Source organism: Rana temporaria, chromosome 7, assembly GCF_905171775.1.
Source record: "Rana temporaria chromosome 7, aRanTem1.1, whole genome shotgun sequence".
Lineage (NCBI taxonomy): Eukaryota > Metazoa > Chordata > Amphibia > Anura > Ranidae > Rana > Rana temporaria.
Window position 1 is genome coordinate 186,452,301 of NC_053495.1, and position 20,570 is coordinate 186,472,870.

At 41.7% G+C, this 20,570-nt stretch overlaps 1 protein-coding gene across 1 annotated transcript in view; it reads left to right on the top strand.

Annotated features, from left to right (window-relative positions):
• Positions 1 to 12,187, top strand: part of ADGRL4 (adhesion G protein-coupled receptor L4) — a 244,784-nt gene extending 232,597 nt beyond the window's left edge. The window contains exon 16 of the mRNA XM_040360641.1: positions 11,446 to 12,187. Coding sequence (XP_040216575.1) covers positions 11,446 to 11,508 — 63 coding nt within the window. The 3' untranslated portion in view covers positions 11,509 to 12,187. The remainder of the gene's footprint in view (positions 1 to 11,445) is intronic.
• Positions 12,188 to 20,570: the final 8,383 nt, after the last annotated feature.

Genomic DNA, 20,570 nt, shown 5'->3' on the forward strand with positions numbered 1-20,570 from the left:
GTGTTGCCTACCACACCATGCTGGACCTACCCAACAAGCAGACACCTGGGGCCAAATCCTCAAAGATCCTGCCTAACTTATCTTTTCCCATTTAGGTTACACTGCCTTAAAATTTCTACCTAAGTGCCCGATCCACAAAGCACTTACCTAGAAATTTCAGGCCGTGTAACTTAAATTCTCCCGGCGCAAGGCGGTCCTCTTCTCCAGGGGGCGATGACAATTTAAATGAGGCGCGCTCCCGCGCCGGCCGTACTGCGCATGCTCATGACGTCATTTTCCCGACGGGCAGCGCGCGAAATTACGTTACGTCGGGCTTTGTGGATTGCGACGGGACAATAAAGTTGCGTCGGTTAAAAAAAAAAGTTACGCGCCGAAAAATAAAATTCTAAATTTAAAAAAAATCGCGGCGATCGAAAAAAAGGTCTGTTTTTACAAGGTGTTACTAGTTTACACTTTGTAAAAGCAGAACTAATTTTACGTATGCAAACGTAAACTTACGCAGAAAACACAAAGCTGAAAAGCTTTGTGGATCTCCGTAAGTCCTCATTTGCATACGCTAGGCGGCATTTCGACACGAAATGCCCCCAGCGGCGGATGCGGTACTGCATCCTAAGATCCGACAGTGTAAGTCTCTTACAGATGTCGGATCTTCTGCCTATCTTTGGAAAACTGATTCTGAGGATCAGTTCCAAAGATAGGCACAGGGATACGCAGGCTGAACAGCAGTTCCGCCTGCGTATCCCTTTTGAGGATTTGGCCCACTGTTCCTAAACTTTCACAGGTTACTTTTACTGCCCATTGGGCATGGCTTTGCATTTTAAGGACTTTTTCAAGGAAAATTTTGTATATACTTCTGTTGGACAAGAAGACCTGGCCAAGGTGTTCAGTAGGGTTGAGGTCAAGACTCTCTGCAGGCCAATCAAGTTCCTCCATACCAAATGCATCAAACCATGTCTTCATGCACCTGGCCTAGAGCACAGGTATGCTGGAATAGAAAAATGGCCTTCTCCAAACTGTTGCCCCAAGTTTAATAGTGTTAAGTTGTTTTAAAATTACTTTGTACGCTGTGCAATTAACAGTAACCTTCTTCAGAAACACCTGAACTCAATAACTTGAAAGGGTGCCCATATACGTTTGACCATACAACCCATTGGAGTTGATTTAATTGATGAAAGTGCAATTGCTCCAGAGCTTAGTAAATGAGATGAAGGTTCACTTTGCAAAGAATACCCCCCCAAAAAAAAAAATGTTGCTTGCACATGATTGGATGATGGAAGTCAGCAGAGCTTCTGCTCATTTACTAAGCTCTGGAGCAACTGCTCTTGCAGAGTGCAATTGTACTTTGCAAGGCGCACAAGTCTATTAGACATGTGCATTCCAGTTCATAACAAATGAATTTTTGTACGAATTTGTTAGTTTTCGTACATTCGTATCAATTCAAACATCCGAAAAGCTGAAAGAACCAAAATAGGAAAATTACGTAATTACGAATAAGCAAAATAACGAACAAGCGAAAATACGAATGTATGATTGGACAATCTTACTAAAATACGAAACGCCGAAAAAGCAAAAGAACGAAAATGACATCTATAACGAACGATTTGCATTCCGTATTTTAAATCCTTTGTCTGTTCGTATTTTCATTCATATGTTCGTATTTTCATTTGTGTGTTTTGTAAATCCGTTTCTTTGTCTGTTCGTAAATTTGTGTACTTGTATCGTTCTTTCGAATGGGCACTGGGCAGTGTAGTTAGTGAGTGATTACTTAATATCTTAGGCCCCGTACACACGACCAGTTTCCTCGGCAGAATTCAGCTTCCGACCGAGTTTCTGGCTGAATTCTGCCGAGGAAACTGGTCGTGTGTACACTTTCGGCCGAGGAAGCCGACGAGGAGCTCGGCGAGGAAATAGAGAACATGTTCTCTATTTCCTCGTTGTTCTATGGGAGCTCTCTCCCCGCCGAGCTCCTCGGCGGCTTCAGTGCTGAACTGGCCGAGGAACTCGATGTGTTTGGCACGTCGAGTTCCTCGGCCGTGTGTACGAGGCTTTAGCCAATCAGCTTATCTCTTTTGTGCTGAGTCACATTGTACAGTGTAAAGCCTCGTACACACGATCGGACTTCAAACTTTTCCGTGGATTTTTGTCTGAAAGGAGTTGGCCGGACTTTTGAAACCGAAAAACTTTGTCCGATAGAGCGTACACACGGTCAGATTTTTGGGAAAACGCTCATTTTGACGTTTGTTGGCAAAAAGTCCGACCGTGTGTACGGGGCTTAAAAGAAAGTTTATCTTAATATGGATTAGCCGCGTACAAAATTACGAATCCATTAAACGAAAATTATTATCTAACAAAATTACGAATTTCGAAGCAACGAAAATAAATTAGACAGAATTACGAATCATTCAGTATAAACTAAAATAAAACTGTTACGAAAATACGAACGGGTCGGAATAGGAAAACTTGCGTCTTACGAAATGCGAACGGGTCCGAATAGGAAAACTTGCGTCTTACGAAATACGAATTAGTCCGAATAGGTAAACTTGCGTCTTACGAAATGCGAATGGGTCCGAATAGGAAAACTTGAGTCTTATGAAATTACGAATCTTTACGAATCTACGGAATGAGACGAAACGGAACAAAAAAATAAGAAAATTTTTGTTGTGCAGACGAAACAGAACAAAAAAATATGAACATTTTTGTTGTGCACATGTCTAAAGTCTATTTGCCTTTAGTAAATTAACCCCTTTGTGTATTTGAATTAAAATAAATGCATGTGCTAGGACAGCATATAACAAAATTAAAATATATTTATGTATCTAGATGCTACATACTGTAGTTACATAGCCAAGTTGAAAAAAGGTACGTCCATTGAGTTCAGCCAATATAAAAGATTGTAATTGCCCTTGGGCTGCTGAACTATTTTGGTGATTGGCTAGCTTTCAGTTTTTCTTCTTATTGGAATCATGCAGCCGGTGTAATAGTGCCATGGCTATTCAGGCAAAATCATCCAGCTGTTCTCAGTTTATAGGCAAACTACAGAACTTTTCTCATCAATAGCAAAAATTATGATTTTCAAAGCCAGTTAGCAGCACCCAACAGCTATAATAGGCTTTCTGTACAGTAATTGGTGAACCATTACCTGTGATTTAAATCAATATAAGCTCTATTTACTTATACCATGCCTTTCTGGAAGATGATGAAGCCTGCTGTTGTTAGTAATCCTTATTGGTAACACGTTTTTTAAGGCCTGGGATACGTGTTTGTTGAGAACTTTTAATAAATAGTAACTATGCTGTAACTTTGCTACTTATGGCAACATAAAGCCGTCTGATTGAGCAAGTCCGCGCTTGCCGTTACATTGCTTGTTTATTTGTTTGTTTGTTTTCTTGGCCTCATGTTATAGCTGCATATCAATTACCGCACAAGAGATCATTCGTATGCAAAGCACTTCCTGTGCTCTCTGAATATTTCCATACATTATCTCTGAAAATGACTGGGTAATTCCAAAAGGCTGGGGAGCACAGGCATGTTAAAGACTTTGGCTTTATGGAGCTCTGTAAACCCACTGGAGCCTATTTACTAAACAACTGAAAGCATTTGTCTGGGGGTAGAAAAGCAAGCTTTAGGATATTCCAACAAAGAAAAAATGAAGGCGGTTTTTCAAAACTTATGGGGAACCTGTACATTGCCCTTAGGGAGTGAAGAACCAGATTGACTTTTTTGAAGAGAACTGTAGCAAGAGGTCTTCTCTCTTCTCCTTCACGTGCTGCCTCCTGGGAAATGGGGAGCGGTGTCTTCTGGGACCTTGTGTGCAGGCCCGTCTCTACAGGACAGGCAAAACAAACAATTGCTTGGGGCCCCGAGCTGGCGTGGGGCCCCCAACTTCCCCTTCCCAGGCTGTAGCGTGGCCGAGCTCCTCTTCCTTCCACCTGGAGTCCTGTCAGTCTGACCGGGTACCGTGCGTGGTACAGGAGATTCAGTTTCCTGTTCCCGGCTGGACTGACAGGAAGTGCACACTGAGTGCTCACTTCCTTTCAGTCTGGCCGGGAAGACAGGAAACTGAATCTCCTGTACCACGTGCGGTACCCGGCACTATCTGATAGGGGACTGGGGAAGAGGCAGGGGGAAGAGGACCTCGGCCACGCTACAGCGGCAGCCTACAGGGAAGAACGGGAGGTAAGAATAGAAAAAAAATGTGTGTAGCGTTAACGTAGGCTTTACATGCGGGGGGTGTGCTTGGGGGCCCCTATTTTGTTTGGGGCCCCCAAATTCCTTCAAACGGCCCTGCTTGTGTGTTACCCAGGAGACAGCCGCCCATTCACAAAGCGCCACGCTTCTCGCGCAGTAAAAAACGGGCAGTGAAGCCTGTTTCCCTTAGTGAGGATGGCAGACCTGGGACCCGGTCTGAGGGACGGATCGGCCTTGGGCAGCCGACATCGCAGGCAACCTGGACAGGTAAGTGTGCTTATTAAAAGTCAGCAGCTACAGTGTTTGTAGCTGCTGACTTTTGATTTTTTTTTTTTTTACCGCCGGTCCTCCGCTTTAAAGTAGAAGTCCACCCTAACACTAAAATCCCTGCATCTACAGACATCCATGATTTAACACTAACCTAGCTATCCCTGTAAAGAAGAAATCGCTATACATACAGTACAGACCAAGGGGCAGATCCTCGTACAGCGGTGCTTTTATTTATTTATGGCGGCGTAGTGTATCTTTGGTGGCGTAATGGCGCGGAATTCAAATGGCTGTGATGGGGGGGCGTGTTTTATGTAAATACGTTGTGACCCGACGTAAACAACGTTTTTTTTTAACTGCGCATGCGCCATCCGTGGGGGTATCCTAGTGCGCATGCTCGAAATTAACCCGGAACAAGCCAATGCTTCCGACGGTGACGTCATTCTACGCAAATCCCTATTCGCGAACGACTTACGCAAACAACGTAAAAATTTCAAATTTCTACGTGGGAAGGACGGTCATACTTAACATTGAGTACGCCCCATAACAGCAGCTTTAACTATACACCGGAAATAACCGAACGCAAACGACGTAAAAAAAATGCGCGGGCCGGTCGTACGTACGGTTTTTTTTTTCGTTTTTTTTTATAGGGTGTTACTAAGTCCCTCCTTCTCGTGTGGTATGGGGGTCATAAGGTGATGGGATTTAACGAGTCACGAAATAGGGAGCCTTTTTTTTTGGTATCCCTTCTTCAAAAGGAGATTTACATTTTTTTATATTTTTCCCTTTTTTTTTCCTCCCTCCTTTTTTTCCTTTTATCTTATTAAGGATTCTGGTTGGATGGGGTCATAAGAATGGGAAGTGGGGTTTCAAAGAGATGTCCCAGCCACGAAATAAAGAACTATTAAGTTCTTTATTTTTTATTTTTTCATAGGGTGTTATTAAGTCCCTCCTTCTCGTGTGGTATGGGGGTCATAAGGTGATGGGATTTTTTAAAGAGTCACGAAATAGGGAGCTTTTTTTTGTGGTCTCCCTTCTTCAAAAGGAGATTTAAAACTTTTGATATTCTTCCTTTTTTTTTCTCCCTCTTATCTCCCTTTACCTCCAGTAGGTGGAGGGTTGATTTGGGGGGAGGGGAAAAGAGGGAAGGGGAAGTAAGAGACATAATCTGAGGGTGCATAACAGCAGCTTTAACTATACACCGGAAATAACCGAACGCAAACGATGTAAAAAAAATGCGCGGGCCGGTCGTACGTTCGTGGATCGCCGTAACTAGCTAATTTGCATACTCGACGTGGAATTTGACGGAAACCCCACCTAGCGGCCGCCGAAAAATTGCAGCTTAGATCCGACGGCGTACTAAGACGTACGCCTGTCGGATCTAGCCGAGATGTGTCCAGACATTGCGGACGGCAGTGGTGGTAGCTGTTCATCTCACACGAGCTGTGAAGCACTTCATACCTCCAGCTATTGAGCCCTCTACTGACCTCCCTGGCCAACTAGATAACAACTCAACCTCTATCAGAGGGACAGGTAAAATAATAATTTTTTACGCTGTGACACTTTTGGCCAAGGGTCTTGCTTCATCGCGATACAAATGCCAGTCTCCATTCCTTACGTTACCATCTAAGGAACCTCTGGGCCCTGTCTGTGATGTCCCATCAAGGGGTGTGCAAAGTTGATAAAACGTCCTGAGTGAAAAGTTGTTAAATACACTTTGACTCCATATATACCTCGGCCCCTGAAGAAGGGAAATCCGAAACGCGTAGGGCCCTGTTGTAATGTGGACTCTCTTTTCAACTTACACTCCTATGTATTGTTTTTAAATTATTATTGTGTTATATATGTGTACCCCTTTTTTGATTATTAAATAAATTATTATTGTATAAACTTGACTACTTTAACTACTGTTGCCTCAAAAGCCCCACCTTGGGGGATTCTCCACATTAACATGAAAATATACATTTTTAATGGCTTTAAGACCTTACCTATTCTATCCAAAACCCCCAAAACATTTTTTAATTCATATACAGTACATAAAAAAAGTTTATGTCTGATTTTGAGGCCATGAGATTATTTGAAATCCGTGACTGTCCAACTGTAATAGGCCGTGAAAGGGTTTATTTAATTTTTTATTAATCTGCTGGTTTTCCTCTACTTAGTAAAAGTAGTTTAGGGGTTGTAAAGTCACCTCATGACTTCCACATAGAAAGAAAGCAATGACGTCTCCTAGTCCTAGTTCCTACCTGCACTCTATGTCAGGCCCCGTACACACGACCGGTTTTCTCGGCAGAATTCAGCCAGAAACTCGATGGGAGACGTATTCTGCCGAGAAAACCATTTTTAAGCAATCCTTAAGCCTCGTACACACACTCGGTTTACTCGGCAAGAACCAGCAAGAAAACTGCTGGCAGAGCTTTCTTGCCGAGTATATCGTGCGTGTGTACGAGGCTTTGAGGTTTCTCATCAAGAAAACTGCCCAGAATCTAGACGAGAAAAATAGAGAACCTGCTCTCTATTTTCTCGTCGTGATTCTCTGCAGTGTTTTCCTGCAGAGAAACCTGAGCATCTGTATACTTACCTGTCACCGTGGAAACCCGCGCATGCTTGAAATTACTTTGACGCATGCGCGGTAGCGTGTAGCAAGATGGCGGCAACGGCATTGAATGTGAGGAGCGCATGCTCGTCGTAGTCGATGACGTCACCGTGTTCATGCCATTCAAAAAAAAAACGGCGGATTGGGGGGAAGGGGAAAGAAATAGGGGAGAAGCAGTTCTCCCCCCCCCCTTTTTTTTCCCTTTTATCTTATTAAGGATTTTGGTTGGATGGGGGTCATACGAATGGGAAGTGGGGTTTCAAAGAGATGTCCCAGCCACGAAATAAAGAACTATTAAGTTCTTTTTTTTTTTTCTTTTTTTTTTATAGGGTGTTACTAAGTCCCTCCTTCTCGTGTGGTATGGGGGTCATAAGGTGATGGGATTTAACGAGTCACGAAATAGGGAGCCTTTTTTTTTGGTATCCCTTCTTCAAAAGGAGATTTACATTTTTTGATATTTTTCCCTTTTTTTTTTCCCTCCCTCCTTTTTTTCCTTTTATCTTATTAAGGATTCTGGTTGGATGGGGTCATAAGAATGGGAAGTGGGGTTTCAAAGAGATGTCCCAGCCACGAAATAAAGAACTATTAAGTTCTTTATTTTTTATTTTTTTATAGGGTGTTATTAAGTCCCTCCTTCTCGTGTGGTATGGGGGTCATAAGGTGATGGGATTTAAAGAGTCACGAAATAGGGAGCTTTTTTTTGTGGTCTCCCTTCTTCAAAAGGAGATTTAAAACTTGATATTCTTCCTTTTTTTTTTCTCCCACTTATCTCCCTTTACCTCCTGTAGGTGGAGGGTTCATTTGGGGGGAGGGGAAAAGAGGGAAGGGGAAGTAAGAGACATAATCTGAGGGTGCTCTTGGGGGGGGGGTAATTTATGTACTTTTATGTATGTATGGTGATGTTTTTTTTGTATTTTTCTCGTGGTCGCTATTGTTCATGTTTCTTTTTTTTTTTTGTATGTGTTGTAATTTGTTATAATAAAGAAAAGAAGCAATTATAAAAAAAAAAAAAATGGCGGTTCTTTTGAATGGCCCGTGTGTACACTCGGCCGGCAACAGATTTTTCCCAAGAATCTCGGCAGGAAAAACAACGTTTTTTTCCTGACAAGATTCTGGGCCGTGTGTACAGGGCTTTACAGTCATCCTTACGCATCATGCAAAGATCATTGTTTTACATCAATAATATATTATATATGGTTCAAGGTACTTGATAAGAACATAACATATAATGCAAAGATATTGTCCACTTCTTCAGGAAATAGCATGAGGTAGATGATCTAAAATTATATAGAGTCATTATTATAATTAGGTGTATATACAAATTAATCAATATCTCTTACATGTGTGAATCAAGCAGTACAGTCGATAATAATAATAATAATAATAATAATAATAATAATAATAATAATAATAATAATAATAAATGATCAATAATAATAAATGATTGATCAATAATAATAATTGTCACAATATTTGCATAAAACATTCCATCTGCTTGCGGAGGGCTGTAAGGGATACCATGGAAAACCATGTTACAATTAGAAGCAAGGATCTAGAATAAATTAAAAAAAGTTAAAAAAATTTAAATAAATAACAATTGTAGTCATTCAAACCCCATCTTTCATTCCTATTCAGATAGCATATCCTCCCAAAAAAATAAAGAAATTCACACATTTCTTGTATACAGCCTGTTTGAAAGAATAAGTACATGCCCAAGGAAGTGAAGAGAACATAAACCACTTTAAGTAAAATGTCTCAAGGAACTTGCCATCTTAGGTTTATAGAAAATATAGTGAATCATTAGATGAATGTTTAAGAAAAAAAGCCTTTTCCTATTTATATTACTGTCACCGCTCTTACCATGCTCACAGTGTCACAATGCCATGCAAGGTGTGTAGCCTAATAGCATTGGGGGGAGCCTCGAGCATGTGGCAAGGGATATAAGGACAAGTAGCCCTCAATACACTCTGTGGTGAATTATATTCATATAAAAATATATATGCTTTGATATATATATACACACACACACCAATCAAAGTTAAATATAAAGGTATAAATAATACACTATGTTGTCAAAAGTATTGAGAATCCTGTCTTTACATGCACATGAACTTTAATTGCATCCCAGTCTTAGTCCGTAGGGTTCAGTATTGGGTTGCCCCACCCTTTGCAGTTCTAACAGCTTCTACTCTTCTGGGAAAGTTGTCCACGAGGTTTAGGAGTGTGTCTATGGGAATGTTTTACCATTCTTTCACACTCCTAAACCTTGTGGACAGCATTCCCAGAAGATTTGAAGCTGTTATAGCTGTAAAGGGTGGGCCAACCCAATATTGAACCCTACAGACTCAGGCCTCGTACACACGACAGAGAAACTCGACGTGCTTGGCACGTCGAGTTCCTCGTCGAGTTTTGGGATGAAGCCGCCGAGGAGCTCGGCGGGCCGCCTTCTCCCATAGAACAACGAGAAAATAGAGAACATGTTCTCTATTTTCTCGTTGAGTTCCTCGGCGGCTCCATCGAGCCAAAACTGTACAGACGACAGAGTTTCTCGGCAGAATCCGGGTTTTGACCGAGTTTCTCGGTGAATTCTGCCGAGAAACTCTGTCGTGTGTACGAGGCCTAAGACTGGGATGCCATTAAAGTTCATGTGCATTTAAAGGCAGGTGTCCCAATACATTTGGCAATATAATGTGTATATAAGAAATATGGTTTATCTGCCAAAATGGTTTGTATTTTTGTCCATTCAGTTTTGAGATTTTAACAGCTCTGGCACACAGCACAGCCCTGTTGCTAATTCAAGTTAGGCAACACAAGTTGTGTCTCTTCCCCCAGCCTGTGACTGGATAGTGAAAGGAAAAGCAGCAGAATGATAGGCTCATCCCCTTGTCACTCCTCTCTCCTCCTAATGTCATGGTTACCACATCAGTTCTGTATTCTGCTAAATGGCTTCTTTGGCTAACCCTTCCAGTTCCAGTCTGAGCTTGGCAATACAGGTAATTACAAGATGCCAATTATAATCCAGGTACTCACAGTGTTTGCATTTAAAAAAATATATATTTACTGAGGCAGTAATAAATTTGTGTTTTTCTATCTGCCTGGACTTCAGCGTTAAACAAAAGTCCATGGAGAGAAGTTCATGAGCAACGTACTTTAGGCCGGATTCAGCAAGAATTTACGCCGACGTATCTATAGATACGCCGCGTAAATTCAAAGCTGTGCCGGCGTATCTTCTTTCTGAATTCAGAAAGCAAGATACGCCGAAATTAGCCTAAGATCCGACTGGCGTAAGTCTCTACGCAAGTCTCTTACGCCATCGTATCTTAGGGTGCATATTTACGCTGGCCGCTAGGTGGCGCTTCCGTCCTTTTCGGCGCAGAATATGCAAACTACCTAGATACGCCGATTCCCAAACGTACGTGCGCCTGGCAGAATTTGTTTTACGTTGTTTGCGTAAGGCTTTTCCGGCGTAACGTTGCTCCTGCTTCTATGAGGTGTACGCAATGTTAAGTATGGACGTCGTTCCCGCGTCAAATTTTGAATTTTTTATGTCGTTTGCGTAAGTCGTTCGCGAATAGGGCTGGACGTAATTTACGTTCATGTCGAAACCAATACGTCCTTGCGGCGTACTTTGGAGCACGCCCCCCTCATCCTCATTTGAATTAGGCGCGCTTACGCCGGCCCCATTTACGCTACGCCGCCGTAACTTAGGAGGCAAGTGATTTGTGAATACAGCACTTGCCTCTCTGCCGTAACAATGCGCCCAGCTACCTGAATCTAGCCCTTTGTATCTTAGGGATTGGGTCAGGCTGGAGGGTACTCAAGCATAGTCACTGAATCTGAACAAATGTACCCACTTGTATGTGTTCAGAAACAGAAAAATAAGGACTAATGCCGTCCGCGTACACACGATTGGAAATTCCGTCAAGAAAACCGTGGTTTTTTTTGTCTCAAACTTGTGTTGCATACACACGGTCACACAAATCTTGTCTGAAATTCCAAGCGTCAAGAACGTGGTGACGTACAACACTACGATGAGCCGAGAAAAATTAAGTGCAATGATTCTGAGCATGCGTCCAATTGATTTAGAGTATGCATGTTTTTTTGTGCGGCGGAATTGCATATACACAAGCAGAATTTCCGACGAACTTTTCTTGACGGAAAAATTGAGAACCAGCTCTTAAATTTTTGTTGACGGAAATTCAGACAGAAAAAGTCAGATGGATTTTCCAAACGTGTGTACGAGGCATAATTCTTTGACTGCTTTTCAGAAATATGGCAAAATATCCATCTCAATGTGTGATGAAAATGATTTACTCTGTTATGCAAATAATTGGTTTTAGATAATTTTCCTGTAGGGTGACATATGTTTCACACATTGTCTTCACTTTTTCCAGATACAGGAAGAATACCGCAGGCTATTCAAGAATGTGCCGTGTTGTCTTATCTTTCTGAGATAAACAGAAGGTAGAATTTTAATTTACAGCAAAAGTTTGTGACCGCGAAGTAAAGCAATACCCCACATCGCGAAGTAGAGGCGCCATTCAATTGCACAATGACCATATCGGTATTTTGGATACTCAAGGTTACAGCATGTGTCTTTTTATTGAATGCCCTAGACCAATTTTTCCAATATTGACCCAGCATCAAAGTTACAGTCTAATAAAGTGTCTAAAATATGAGTGGTCTGTTTTCCCCTAGAGCAACCAGTTATTGATCAGCTGAACCTTGTGATACTATGTCTAGAGAAGGTTTGTATCTTATTGCTCATACCAACCAGTCAGTTCCTATCTTCCACATTCAAGAGCAAAGCAAAGCTGGTTACTATAAACAACAAGAGCAGTTCCTTCTTTTAGAAATCTTATTGTATGTGGTTTATTAACCTTGTGTTGACACCTCGTTGGTAAAATGTGCCTTGTTGTCAATATTTTTTAATAGGGAAAAACTCATGAAGCCAACATTTTGCCCCAGAAGTACTGAAAAACTTATTTGGACCTCAGTCATCAAAGTGTGTGAAAGAGATTGAGTTTCTGTTGATAGTAACCAAACAGATCATCAGTTGCCTTCTTGTAAAGCCTCGTACACACGACCGAGAAACTCGACGGGCGAAACACATCGTTTTGCTCGTTGAGTTCCTTGTTGAGGATCTCGGCGAGCCAAATTTCCCCATTCCCGTCACGGAAAAAGAAGACATGCTCTCTTTTTGGCTCGACGAGATCCTCGACAGTTTCCTCGTCAAAAAGTGTACACACGACCGGTTGCCTCGGCAAAAAAAAATACCAGCAAGTTTCTGTGTACGAGGCCTGAGATATGTACAAGGAACAAAGGTTGCACCCAAGAACGTAAACATAGCCACATACCAGTTAGCTTGTCTTTAGAATTGAATTGCTAAAGTATATTCCCAACCAATTTTTCTAGTTCTGGATAGAAAAGAAGTTAAAACCTCTCAGTTTTACTGACGGTCACCAGAACACCTATTACTAATCCCTGTGGCCATGTTGGTGAGTATTCCCACCACCTATTGCACTACTGGGAAAGTTGTTACCAGGACAGTTTTTATTGATCCCTGGAGCCATGTTAGAGGGTCGTTCTATCGCTTATTGCACCAGTGAGAATGTTGTCACCAGGGTAGGTTTTACTGATCCCTGTGGCCATGTTGGGGAGACTTTCCATCAGCTATTTTATCATTAAAAAAGGTTGTCGCCAGGACAGTTTTTACTGGGCCATGTTTGGAAGACTTTCCACCACATACTGCACTAGTGAGAAAGTTGCTACCAGGATAGTTTTTGCTGATCCCAGGGGCCATGTTGGGGAGACTTTTTATCGCTTATTTGTACTGGTGACATTGTTGTCAAGAGGGTAGATTTTAGTGAACCCTGGGCCATATTGGGGAGACTTCCCTTCAGATACTGTATCATTGAGAATGTTGTCACCAGGACCATTTTTTTATGATCCTGGGGCCATGTTGGGGCAACTTCCCATCACTTATTGTACTAGTTAGAATGTTGTCACCAATACCGTTTTACTGATCCCTGGGACCATGTTGGGGAGACTTTCCATCACTTATTTTACCAGTCAGAATGTTGTTACCAGGACAGAAAAAGTCCAATATGGGTTGATTTTTCAAAAATGGAGAATGCAAAATCTGGTGCAGCTGTGTATGGTATCCAATCGGCTTCAGACTTCAGCTTGTTCAATTAAAGTGATTGTATGAGCACAAGTTTTTTTTACCTAATGCAATGTGTGCATGAAGGTAAAAAACCTTCTGTATACAGCAGCCCCCCCCCCCACACTACTTACCTGAGCCCCCTCTCGATCCAGCATTGTCCACAAGATCCTTGCCTTTTCAGGGACTCACACTCATGATTGGCTTTGGTAGCAGCAGCAGGAGCCAATGGCTCCCCCTGACATCAATCATAACCAGTGAGCCAATCAAGAGACAGAGGGGCGGGCCAAGCCACAGCTCCATGTTTGAACGGACACACAGAACTGCAGGTCTGGAGCGTGCCTGCTCGGGTGCCCCCAGGGCAATCTGCTTTCTGGGGGGCACCTGGGCAGGAGGAAGGGGCCAGGAATGCCATTGTGGGACCCAAAAAGAGGAGGATCCGGGCTACTCTGTGCAAAACCACTGTAAAGAGCAGGTAAGTATAACATATTTGTTATTTAAAAAAATATTTCTATGCAGAGCTGCACAAGATTTTGTATTCTCGGGTTCTAGTAATTCAACCCCAAAAACTCATATGCCATGTACAGACAATCGGACATTCCGACAACAAAACTTTGTATTATTTTCCGACGGCTGTTGGCTCAAACTTGTCTTGCGTACACACGGTCGCACAAATTTTGTCGGAAATTCTGAACGCCAAGAACGCGGTCACGTACAGCAAGTACGCCGGCACTATTAAAGGGAAGTTCAATACCAGTCGTGTTAGTAGAAGTTTGGTGAGAGACGATTCACGCTTTTAAGCCCGTTACAGCGTGACGAATGTGCTATCTCCATTACGAACGCTAGTTTTATCAGACCGAACGCTTCCCTCTCATACTTGATTCAGAGCATGCGTGGAATTGTGTGCGTCGGAATTGTCCACACATGATCGGAATTTACGAGAACGGATTTTGTTGTCGGAAAATTTAAGAACCAGCTCTTAAAATTTTGTTGTCGGAAATTCCGTCAGAAAATGTCCAATGAAGCCTACACACGGTCGGAATATCCGACAACAAGCTCCCATCGAACATCTGTTGACTGAAATTCTGAGCGTGTGTACGTGGCATTAGGGTAAGGCTTATTACAGTTGTCCCTTCCAGAGATGTTCCATCGCTTCCTGATCTGGTGACAACATTATGCCCAGGGCAGAAGTCGAAAGGAAAACTTCCTCAACATGACCTCAGAGAAAAATAAAAACTCTAATGCCGCGTACACAAGACCGTTTTTCGGGTTGTAAAAAATTACATTTTTAATGGTCTAGAAAAAACAATGTTTTTTTCAACCCGATCGTTAAAACGGTCTTGCCTACACACGATCGTGAAAAAAAAGGTTTAGCAAAGCGTGGTGACGTACAACGCGTACGACGGCACTATAAAGGGGAAGTTCCGTTCGGATGGCGCCACCCTTTGGGCTGCTTTTGCTGATTTTGTGTTAGTAAAAGACGATTCGCGCTTTTCAGTCTGTTACAGCGTGATGAATGTGCTTACTCCATTACGAATGCTAGTTTTACCAGAACGAGCGCTCCCGTCTCATAACTTGCTTCTGTGCATGCGTGTTTTTTTCACGTCGTTAAAGCCTACACACGACAATTTTTTTAAAAATTAAAGCATGTTCGAAATTTTTAATGCCCATTTTTTACATTGTGAAAAAATGCTCTGGAGCTTACACACAATCGTTTTTAATGACATTAAAAAAAACTTAATTTTTTTACAACCCGAAAAACGGTCGTGTGTACGCGGCATAACCCTTTCCAACTCTGTCCAAAAAAAAAAAAAAATTTTTTGCTTAAGGTATATCAGATAACTTTTATCAAGAACTTTGTAGCGCAATGGTGAAATCCATTCCATTTACCGTATTTGCCGGTGTATAAGGCGACCGGGCGTATTAGACGACCCCCTAATTTTACAGGTTTTTTAAAAAAAAAATTGCCTGTACTCACCATATAAGACAACCCCCCTTTCCGAGGCTTTCAACGCTTCATATTTCTTCCTTCTGGACCCATATTCTTCTTCATTCTTGCTGGAGCCAATCACGGCGAGCGATGTATTCTATTAATGAATACAAAACCTGCTTGGATTGGCAGAGGCTGTAACACCATCAGCCCACACCTCTCTGACTCTCAAAGCCAATCCGAGCAGGCTACTGTATGTAGCCTGCTCGGATTGGCAGAGGTTGTTACTCCAATCCGAGAAGGCGCTGTATTCATTTGAATACATCGCTCACCGGTATTGGTTAAGCGTTATATACTGTATAGCTACAGCAGGCATCTGAGCAGCTGACCCGGCGTATAAGACGACCCCTGCTTTTTGGACAGTTTTTTTAAGTGTAAAAGGTAGTCTTATACGCCAGCAAATACAGTATATCCAGTTATGTGGGTCCTCATGTTCTTGCTAAACTTCTCTGGACTACTAAATCAAGCGCAGCCCAGTGATAACTTGAAACCTGCATAAATTGTCATCTTTATATTTTAAGAATAAGTAGGAGATAAATTAAAGCAGCCATTAACACCTGCGTAAAAATGTATTTAAACATTGTTTCTATTCGAACATGTTCAAGTAGGTCACTGCATTTTGATTCAGCTAATAAATTAAATGTTTGGTGACTGCATGAGCAACCTTTGCCATATTCCCATTCAGAGCAAGCATACATATGTCATATCATAATAACTTCAATTATCAATATGTTTTCCGCATTTACATGTACAGCAATCCCATGTTCCAATCTCCACAGAATAGACCATTGAATTGTGAAACCAACATTTCTGATTTTTTTTTTTATATAGATTTTATTTATAAGAAGAATATATTTTAATAGTTATTTTGCAGTCGCATTGTATTATTTTCTATAGTTGACTAGAATTTACATGTAATTGACAGCTGAAAACCTGCAAATTTGCATATCATCCGCAGCTACAATTTCTGAAGATATTTACAACATAATGATGTCACATGCTCTCTCGGAATATCAATGAGCGGGTCTGTTTATGACAGATGTGCATTAAGTATTAGCAGAAGGGAACCTTGAGCGATACAGTGATAATCTATGTTAATTTGATCAAATGCATTATATAACTCACAAAGCTGTTTATATGCTTGGGTGGAGAAAGGACTGGCATTTAATACAAGGCATGGCGTGTAGAGGTATTCTATAAAATAGCCCAGACAAAGGTTCACTTTAGACAAGTGATTTAGAAATGACCCTTTGCTGTACAAGCTGTAACAGCAATAGGAAGTTCCAAACATTTAGCTAAATATACAACAAGGGCCAAAAGTATGTAGACATCTGACCATCACACCTATATGAGAAATCCCTTTCCAAAACTCTGGCCATTAATATAGAGTTGGTCCCACCATTGTGGCTATGACAGCTTCCACTCTTCTGGGAAGGAACTTGTGCCCATTCAGCCAAAACAGAATTTGTGGCATCAGGTATTGGTGTTGAATGAGAAGACCTGGCTCACAATTTGCATTTCAGTTCATCCCAAAACTATTCAATAGGGTTGAAGTCAGAGCTCTATGCAGGCCACACCAGTTCCCCAACATCAGACTCCTCGAACCATATTTGGAGCTGAGAATGGATATGCCACAAAGCTGGGCACTGACATGCTACAACAGAAAAGGGCCTTCCCCAAAAGTTTGGAAGAGCACAAATGTCTTTGTATGCTTTAGCATTAACAGTATAAGGTTGAGGTCAGGGGTCTCTGCAGGTCACTTAAAGTGGTTGTAAAGGTTACCATTTAAAAAAATAAAAATAACAAACACGTCATACTTACCTCCACTGTGCAGTTAGTTTTTCACAGAGTGGCCCTGCTCCTCCTGTTCTGGGGTCCCACGGCAGCTCTCTTGGCTCCTCCCGGCAATAGATAACACCCTCCAGGAAGCTCTCTCTTGAGAGGGTTTCCTTCTGGGCGCGCGCTCCCGTGTCATACACTCAGCGTCCATAGCTGCCAAGTGTATGACTCGGCCTCGCCCCCCGGCGCTCGCATCATTGGATTTGATTAACAGCAGTGGGAGCCAATGGCTGCACTGCTATCAATCTATCCAATGAAGAGCTGAGAAGCCATGGAGAGAGAGCCCATGGAAATTCGGGGCTCAGGTAAGTAAAACTGGGGGGGGGGGAGGTGCTGGGGGGCCGGACACTGCAAGGTGTTTTTTTACCTTAATGTAAGGATGCATTAAGGTGAAAAAACACAAGGGTTTACAACCCCTTTAAGTTCCTCCACTCCAGTCGGATCAAACTATGTCTTTATGGGGCTTTTGCACATGGGCAAAGTCATCCTGGAATAGAAAAGGGATTTCTCCAAACTATTTCTGAGGCCTCGTACACACGACCGAGAAACTCGTCGGAAAAGACACATCGTTTTCCTCGACGAGTTCCTTGTTAGGCTTGTCGAGGAACTCGACAAGCTTGCTTTGCGTACACACGGTGAAGACAAAATCTCCTCGTTCTCAAACGCGGTGACGTACAACACATACAACGGCAGGGGAAGTTCGATTCCACTAGCACAACCCTGGGGGCTGCTTTTGCTAATCTCATGTTACTGCGTGTTAAAGTGGAGGTTCACTCAAAAAAATTAATTTTTAACATTAGATTGAGGCTAATTACGGGAAGCAGAATCGGGTGTTTTTTTTTTAAATCAATGCAGTACTCACCGTTTCAGAGATAGATGTTCTCCGTGGCTTCCGGGTATGGGCTGCGGGACTGGGCGTTCCTATTTGATTGACAGCCTTCCGACCGCCACATACAGCGCGTCACAAGTTTCCGAAAGTAGCCAAACGTCGGTGCGCAGGCGCCGTATAGAGCCGCACCGACGTTCTGCAACTCGTGACGCGCTGTATGCGACCGACGGAAGGCTGTCAATCAAATAGGAACGCCCAGTCCCGAAGACAATACCCAGAAACGGCGGAGAACACCTATCTCTAAAACGGTAAGTACTGCATTGATTTAAAAAAAAAAAACAGATTCTGCTTCCCATAATTAGCCTCAATCTAATGTTAAATTTTTTTTTCGGGTGAACCCCCACTTTAAGTAAAAGTTTGGTAAGAGACGATTTGCACTTTCCAGTCTGTTACAGCGTGACAAATGTGCTATCTCCATTACAAATGCTACTTTTACTCCCGTCGAAAACCAGCCCGACGAGGAACACGATGAGGAAATTGAGACTCCCGTCGAGGAAAAAGAGAACTTGTTCTCATTTTTTCTCGTCGAGTTCCTCGACAGTTTCCTCGATGAAAAACGTACACGTGACCGTTTTTCTCTGCAAAAATGCTCTGCCAAGTTTCTTGATGGATTCCGTTGTGTGTACGAGGCCTAATAAGGCCGAAAGAGTACAATTTTCTTAAATGTCTTTGCATACTATAGCATTCAAAAATGTGGAGGGTTGTCCACATACTTTTGACCATATAGTGTATATGGGAATTATTCTATATGTTCACATTTGTAGATCTTTGGAAGAAAACAAACATATATATATATATATATATATATATATATATATATATATATATATATATATATATATATATATATATATATATATATATATATATATATATATATATATTGATGGATTTCAAACCATTATTTAGGACTTTGCCTAAAAGAACTGTAGTCTAAACACAAAGTTACAGGTACACTCAGATTAAATTTGAAAAATTAAACCTTGAGATGCAGGGAGGACATGCTTTTGCTTAAATTTTTTTTTTCATGTCCTGGCATTGCTGTATACAGCATTAGTCCACCACTCCATCCTTTTGTTGGCAATCTGGTGATCCTGGAACACACCTACTAGTGATGCTGAGACAAAATCCTTACTCTATCCCATACACAGAAGGTCGATGTAAAAATGTTATAAATAGGAAAACTCTCACAGCCAGCAATAAGATCCAGCCTGCCAAAATTAGTGTGAATGTGTTCAGTGATGAAGAACAAACTGGTTTCAACATTTGAGATACAAAAACAAGTCACTTAAAGTGGTTGTAAACCCTTACATATACCGAGTGAAGTGGGTGGCTTTGGGTGATGCACAGAGATTAAATCCTCCTACATATGTTGTACCTGTTTATCTATAGCGGTCTGTCCCCTACATCTATTTAAGCTGCAGAATTTACACAGGATCTCTTAGCTCTGAAAAGAAGGGGATGGAGAGCTGAAGTTATATCAGTAAGGATAGCTGATTGGAGGGAAGTGACACGCCCCTCTTTACACAGTACATGGAAACAGAGCTGAGGCTCCCTTCCCCGTCACCATTTTTCTCTTGGTGTCAGAAAAATTCATCAGAAATTACTCTTTGTGCTCTAGATTGAGGTCAAGCACACACTATAGAGGGATATGCTTTGTTCATATTTCATGTCTGAGGTTTACAACCACTTAAAAGCAGAACTAAACCCTCCCATGCTTTTCAGCCAAGGAAGCTATCATCTTAGTTTTGTTTGATCTGCAATTGCTATGGTGCTGCACATGTGATCAGTTATGACTCTGGCCATTTGATGGTTTGACAGTTTGGTTGAGAGCACATGCAAATTCTGGCATGTCTGGAATGTTTTTTTAAACCAATAATTCAATAGGTTTAGTTCTGATTTAAATAAAACAATTATACCCCACTGGGTGGTGTAAACCAGAGTGGTGTAAAACTGTTTTATTTGTGTGATGTAATGCAAACACTGCCTGTAAATTTGGTCATTAATTTACTATACAAATGTAAAAGCAAGTCACTGTTTGCACCTTAGTAAATGTATTGTAGTTACACTTTTCTTACCAAATATTGGCATGTTTAAATTTACGCTTTACAAGTTAAAATATTATTGAATAAAACAGATTATTGCATTTTGGCAATTAAACACTGTATTGTAATTATATTTTTACTGTGTGCGTGTATATATTCTGTTACTTATATTGAGTCTTTTGTGCCTTTATGTACCATTTGGATGTACTGTTGGCATTTTATGTTTCAATAAATACTTTCTCATTTTGTATTGTGGTTTTATTTAAGGGGGAAATAAGGGGGCTGGTTCAGCTAGGACTTGCCAAATTTCAATCTGTGTGTAGCCCTCCCTGTTAGACAGACCCGCTGGAAAACCTTCACACAAGTGGTTTTGGCCACATTCGCTAGAGGTAAAAAAAGATTGACTTTGAGGGCCGTAGCTTGGTGACCTGCAGTCATAGCTGAAGTCCCACCCCATTACTGGTCAAAATTTGGGTCTTCTACAACCTATGGTTCCGGAGATACGTGGCTCCTTGTGCAGCCTGTCAGACGCTACATACAGAGCGGCCAGTTTAAATACAAGCTGGCACACTCTATTTGCAGCAGACTGAGAT